This window comes from Buceros rhinoceros, unplaced genomic scaffold, assembly GCF_000710305.1.
Source record: "Buceros rhinoceros silvestris isolate BGI_N320 unplaced genomic scaffold, ASM71030v1 scaffold6452, whole genome shotgun sequence".
NCBI lineage: Eukaryota > Metazoa > Chordata > Aves > Bucerotiformes > Bucerotidae > Buceros > Buceros rhinoceros.
In genome coordinates this window covers 1-6,120 of record NW_010397052.1, presented here as the reverse complement: position 1 = coordinate 6,120, position 6,120 = coordinate 1, and the positions used below count along the sequence as shown (strand labels likewise).

Below are 6,120 nucleotides of genomic sequence, written 5' to 3'. Positions count from 1 at the left end.
AGAGCGGTTGCTGCTTGAGTCGATGTAGCTCTGCTGCAAAAGTGTCCTCCTGGTTTTTTAGGATGGAGCCTGTGCAGCGATGAGAAATCTTTCAGAAAAAAAAGGAATGCATTTGAAGAAGTGCAGACCCCTTTCAGCACAGTGGGACAGAAAGGCTGCCCAGGCAGCACCATCTCAGGTCTGCTGAGGAACATAAAGTCAAGGAGGCCTCAAAGTCCAAGTACCAAGGTACAAGATTACAGTTATAGTAGTTACAGTATAGACACCTGACATGGCAGTGTTGTGGCATCAGTCAAAACAAAGCATTTTCTATGTAAATAATTGCCACTAACAGCCTTTTCCTAGGACTGAGCTAGATCACTGAACCCACAGCTCTTCTGCCACATTAACCAGTTGGTTTGGTTATCCATCTACCTCCACCCCTTTCAAATCTCTCCTACCAACTGAAAGACAGATGGAGGATTTATTTTTTTTTTTAGCCAATAAAGCTTTAAGGACATTTTCTTTCCACCTTGCTTCTGCTACTACAAGAAAACAGTCCAGTTTAATTGTGTTGTTCTCTGCAGTGTGGCTCAAGGCATTTGAGTACTTTTGCCTAGCCAAGCTCAAGATAGAGCCTCCGCAAGTCTTCTCCAATTGGTGTAGGAGCGTATTTCCAAACTCACCTCCGCTGTAAAATTATCAGACTCTCAAAGAGAACCATCAACTGCAGTTCTCTCTTTCTTGCTGTCTTAAAGGCTCCATCGTCATCATTTGTGTTCCACAGCAACCTTTGGGACCACCTTGCAATGAATCTCTCATGTTTGTGGATGTATTTTAATCCTGTGACAGCATTCTGCAGATACACACTAAGACCAAGACACACCCTTGTGTCTGTCTGCGCCCTCCAGGGACAGGGATGCAAACTGAAAAGTAAATACGACCTTTGCAATCGCGTTTTTATCCAGAGCAAATCACATCGTGACTTGTTGCTGAAAACCTGGAGACTATGTTTGGAAAGTGTGATTATTTACTCATTCTGCTTCCTTGGAATCAATCAGAGGCAGAACACCGGGACCACTGCCCTGTCCTGGCACAACCATCCATACGTTCTGAATATCAGCTAACAGTTGTGAGTGTTGAGGAATTCACTTGTCAGTCACTTACAACTGAGCAAAGGCTGCAGGAAAGATGTTCCTTACCTTTTCTGGTCAAGTTAACATTTTGATTCTCAAACATCTGTACAGATTCTCCCACAAAGAGGATTTTCTCAGCAACCCGCACGGGAATGTATGAAGGCAGCATTTCTACTCGCAGAGAAAACTGTTTTAGAGATGGAGCTAACATGTTCTCTTCCTCAATCAAGCGCTGTCAGAGGCCCCAGGGAAAAGAAATCAAGCAAAACACACTTGTGAGAAAACTAGAGAGAAAAGGTGGATAAAGGGCGGGGGGGGCGGGGGGTGAGAGGGGGAATCCAAGTACATCGGAAGTAATCAGAAAGGTATCAAACCTGACCTGCATCATTTCAGTAAACCTGCAAATGTCTTTATACTTCTGGTGTGATAGCAGACCTCCCTAGAGAAGATGTTGCTTTCTTCAGAGAGGGGAGCAGAAGTGGGAAAAGGAGAAGCTAAACCTTTGTGGAATAGCAGCACATTGGCTCTCCCAAAGAATAATGTTACATCAGCAAAAGGAATTTTTGTTGCAACTGCATTTTATTAGGTTTTTGCAGCCATAACAATGTTAGTTATCATTATGAAAAATAATCCTCTCCTACACCCCTTCCTCTATGTTTCAACACTGCTAGGACACTTGTGATACAGGCCGAATGTAAACATCTCCACTAGTGAGCAAACGGGTTAAAGAGCTGAAGGCTTGCTAGCATGACTTAGGCTGTCTTCTCAGTTCTAGAGTCTGGAACAATACAGCAAGATATTAACTTTTTTCTGAAAGTATTAATAATGAACTTGAAGTACAGAGGCAAGATTTTCCTTCAGAGAAGCAACACGGATTATTTCATTTGGCTTTCTTGTTATTGGAGAATTAGGCTCCTTAGTCTATAGCCCAAAAAACACCATGATACCATTGTGGGAATGTTTGTTGTCTACAGAGTTCTTCATTTTAATGGGAGAGTTCAGCATAGGTTTGTGTACTGGCACTAACAAACAGCTGAGCAATTCTTTTGGTAAGAGCCTTCTGACAGTTTTCAACGAGGAAAGCCCAAGGACTTTATCGACCTACCCATCAACACTCAGGATTTCTTATTTTACTCTCTGATGAAAGAACCACCAAGACTGTTAGTCGATGCTATTGAAGAAGAGAGTTTATTAGGCTCTCTCAGTGTTATCTTCTTAATGCCTCCATTTTCTACCACAGATCTAGAAGACTCAACAATTTTCACACTCTTACACCTATTACAGTGAAATAATAGATTTTTCACTAACTGCCTGTTAATGTTCCCCCTTGTTTTTGCCTGCGTGCAGCCTGTCCTCAGCAGAGGCAGTACAGGGCCCTTCATTAGTACGCCACGCAGGGTGTTTCGGGGGTGAATCTTCTGTGTGATCACAGACGAGTTGCATGCAGCACACTAACAACATGGGTGCCCATGAAATGTTTTCTCACAGGAAACTAGACCATGAATTTTCAGAGCTGCAATTGCTCCTCGCTGTCCCTGAGGCAGACACTGTTCAGATGCACAGTGTGGAAGACTACTCCACTGAGAAGTCTGCTTTGCGCAGGGGCACTCTGACGGCCTGCCATCTGCAGGAGCAGTTACCACTTTTCAGCAGTATACCTTGCTGCACTGAGCACCCTGGACGTGTTCTTAGCAGGCTCCTGACTCTCACCTAGCACATTTTTCTGCAGTACTGCCAGCAGCATTACCCTGTTGGGTAACACTTGCACAAGAGGTTGTGCAAGAAAGGCACCTGACCCAGCTCCCAGCAAGGGCGCGAATCAAGTCAACACCCAACCATCCCACACTCTGCCCCTTGCAATTGCTCACACGAGCACCAGTGCCATGTTGAGCACTTGACAGTGTTGACCGTTAAGGAATCAGAGAAGAGTCAGTCAAGAGCAGGGTGAACACAGCAGTTCCAATTACTTGACATCAGCATCTACTCAGATTCCATCCACAGGGCTTCCTGCCCCGAGATTATCCAACTGTGCCAAACAACGTCTCCTTTATGCCTGGCTGCGACCTACTACAACGTTCTGTTAATCTGCCATCCTACCAGCTCTCAATGTATGCCCAGTCTAGCGCAGCTCGCACTGAAGCAGAAGACAATGTATTTTTCCTTTAGTTCCCTAAGAACTGAAGGATGCCAAGCTATGACTTGCAGTCTTACCAGATCCTGCAGTTCTCGAAGCTGTTTTCCTGTAAGTCCCCCAATTCCTAGGTCATCATCGTCTTCTTCAGGTTGGCTAGGGACATTCCCTGAAGAGGGGCCTTGTTTGATAAAGAACTCTTCATGTTGGTCTAGCAGCAAGCCATGCAGCATCCAGGCAGAGAGCTGCTTATACATAACTCCGTGACACACAGCCAGAATCCTGAGGACAAGGGAAACACAGTGAGGTCTTTGCACAGAGTAAGCAAAACCTCACTGCACATCGTTCTGGACAGTCCAGTTAGTCAGCCAGGCAACAGGGCAAGTACTAAATGGCTAATGTGGAATTTTTAATTTTTTTTTTTTTTTGAAACAGAGAATGATGAACTGATCACTAAAACCAAGCAAAACACAGAACTAAATGAATGTATCCTCTGAATATGCGCTTTCTCCCCATCTGCTAGCAGATCCTCTGGTATACCAGAGGTGTAAGTAAATTTGCAGTGGCTTCCCAGTCCTGCTGTTTCTACTCAATTACCGTTCCAGCATGTACACAAATTATCTTTTAAGGAGTCTGACTTTCTCCCCAAGGGCACACAAACCTAGCAACACTCCCCCAGTCACATTTATCCTCTTGAAGGGTCAAAAAAGTTAACTAGGTCTGCCACACACAAAACCACGTAGACCTCAAAAGAAGAAAAAACAGAGGGTATGAACCTTTCTCAGCCCTAAGTCCAAAGTGTGAAGAAAGCCTTTATAAGGCTGCTTTAGATAAATACAGGGATTGAGACAGTTCTCCCTGCGTGCTACTCCTGCTTTCACGTCATGCAAGCTTGTTTTTGCACGTGCGGTTTTCACACGTAAGATAAACACTTTGACGCTAACTCCAGTTACCCTAGAAGAATTAAATAACAGCGTTACTGTATCCACGTACTTTTCAAGAGCACTGCGAACAGGAGGCAACCCCCCACAGCTGTGTTTGTGGACTGTCTCCAATATCTGACATCCATGAATCTGCAGAAAGAAAACGTGGTCTGACTAGATCTGTATTTGGATCTTTACTGACATTTTCAGACATTCAAACACTACACTTTTAGATAACAAGAAAATGCCTTAACAGCTGCACAAGTTTTACAGAAAGAAAGATGTGACATACTCCACGTAGTGAAGAAAGAGGCCCAAGTTTCTCAAAAATTTCCCTAAACAAAAAGTAGCATCTCTGGATTCTGGAAACATTAGCTTCTGGCTGCCCCCCCTTCCCCCTTTTTTTTTTCAGGTGATGGCAGGAGAAAACAGTCTCAGAAAAGAAGAAATTCCAACCAGCAGCATCTCACACTACGAAATGTATTGTGATTACAAAACACAAGTCATCAGAGATCATGCTGAAAATAAAAAAGTCAAGTCCAGTGTAAATGGATTTGCAAAATACTCAATACTTACAGTAGTACTAGGAACAGGGCACCCATGACTGAAACCACATTCCTTCCCGGTATTAAATGTTTGGGATGGGGACAGCAAGAACTTTTATCAGCAAAGAAAAAACTTGTTAAGAAAAACTAGCTACAATTTCACTGCACCTTCTGAGTCTTGATCTGTTCCACCATGACCATCACAGAGGGGAAGAGTAACTGAAACTGCAGAAGAAGCAAAACAGTGAGTTAGGTTGCGAGGCAAGGGAGAGAGAAAAAGTACACTTGACTAAGCGCGGACAGCAGCTGACCATAACAATTTAGCGAAACGATCATCTGGCTTTCTCCACAAATTAGAAACGTGACATCAAGGTCTGCAGGAAGTATGTCCTCCCTCCACTGACCAAGATGCATGAAGTTACTACATGCAGTTCAGGCTAAACATAGGCCATGAGGAGTATGTGAGGTGAAGGTAGATGACCTAAGCTTTGTGTCAAAGTTGAAATAACCCTCTGAGAATGATTAAGGACTACAAATGTAGAGGCATTACAAAGAAATGGCATGGTATGACAGACTAACCATTATTTATCCCATCCACTTTCTTATTAGACTCCAGGAGTGATAAAGGATAACTGAAGAGCAGTACCTGTTCATTAACATGACATACCTGGTCCAAGGAATAATTAACATGTGAGATGGAAAGATGTGGATCGGCCAGAAACTGTAAGAACAACAAAGCAATTAATGAAAATTGAAAAATAAAAAAGCACATTTGGATCCCACAGCTTCCCCCCCCCCCCAATATTTTTGGGTTGTGTCCCATTTTTGGCTGTAACAACCACTGGATGGTGACAGCACCTAAGATATGACAGCTGCTAATCTGGTGGAGACTAACCCAAACCTTTATACTGAAAACAGAGTCACAACAGTCTGAGACAGCACGGGGCTCTGAGGCAGATGGGACACTTACTGAACTGAAGGCAGAGGGGACTCAGTGCTTATTAGACTGAAGAGTCATTTACAATGGCACCTCACAGGAATAATTTTGAAGACGTCCCCGATGTGGAAAGGAAAATACCTTGTCTCCTCTTTAGCTACCACTACTTAGCATATTAATTGCAGCTATGACAACTTTCCACAATCTGTCAGCAGCAGGACAGCCTCTTGTTCCAAATCTCTCTCCTTTACCTCTTGTTCTAGGTCAAGTAGTGCCTGTCGATATGGCTGCAGCACTGAATCAAGACCTGTGCAGAAGGCTCGCAAATAAATGCCATGTAATCCACTCTGGTTTTGCTGAGATGGATGATGGTCCTGAAAGCAAACAGTGAAATCTACATCAGCTCCCCAGAAGAGGTCTAAAGAGTAATGGAGTTTCCGTGCAGTATTACAACAGCAGCCAGTGGTCC

The 6,120-nt window shown here is 43.8% G+C and overlaps 1 protein-coding gene across 1 annotated transcript in view; it reads right to left on the bottom strand.

Annotated features, from left to right (window-relative positions):
• TUBGCP4 (tubulin, gamma complex associated protein 4) overlaps positions 1–6,022 on the bottom strand; it is an 11,570-nt gene extending 5,548 nt beyond the window's left edge. The window contains exons 1-7 of the mRNA XM_010146092.1: positions 5,903–6,022; positions 5,382–5,435; positions 4,883–4,939; positions 4,240–4,319; positions 3,327–3,528; positions 1,182–1,347; positions 1–69 (exon numbers count right to left, since the gene is read on the bottom strand). Of these exons, the coding sequence (XP_010144394.1) occupies positions 1–69; positions 1,182–1,347; positions 3,327–3,528; positions 4,240–4,319; positions 4,883–4,915 (550 nt within the window). The 5' untranslated portion in view covers positions 4,916–4,939; positions 5,382–5,435; positions 5,903–6,022. The remainder of the gene's footprint in view (positions 70–1,181; positions 1,348–3,326; positions 3,529–4,239; positions 4,320–4,882; positions 4,940–5,381; positions 5,436–5,902) is intronic.
• Between the last annotated feature and the right edge of the window lie 98 nt (positions 6,023–6,120).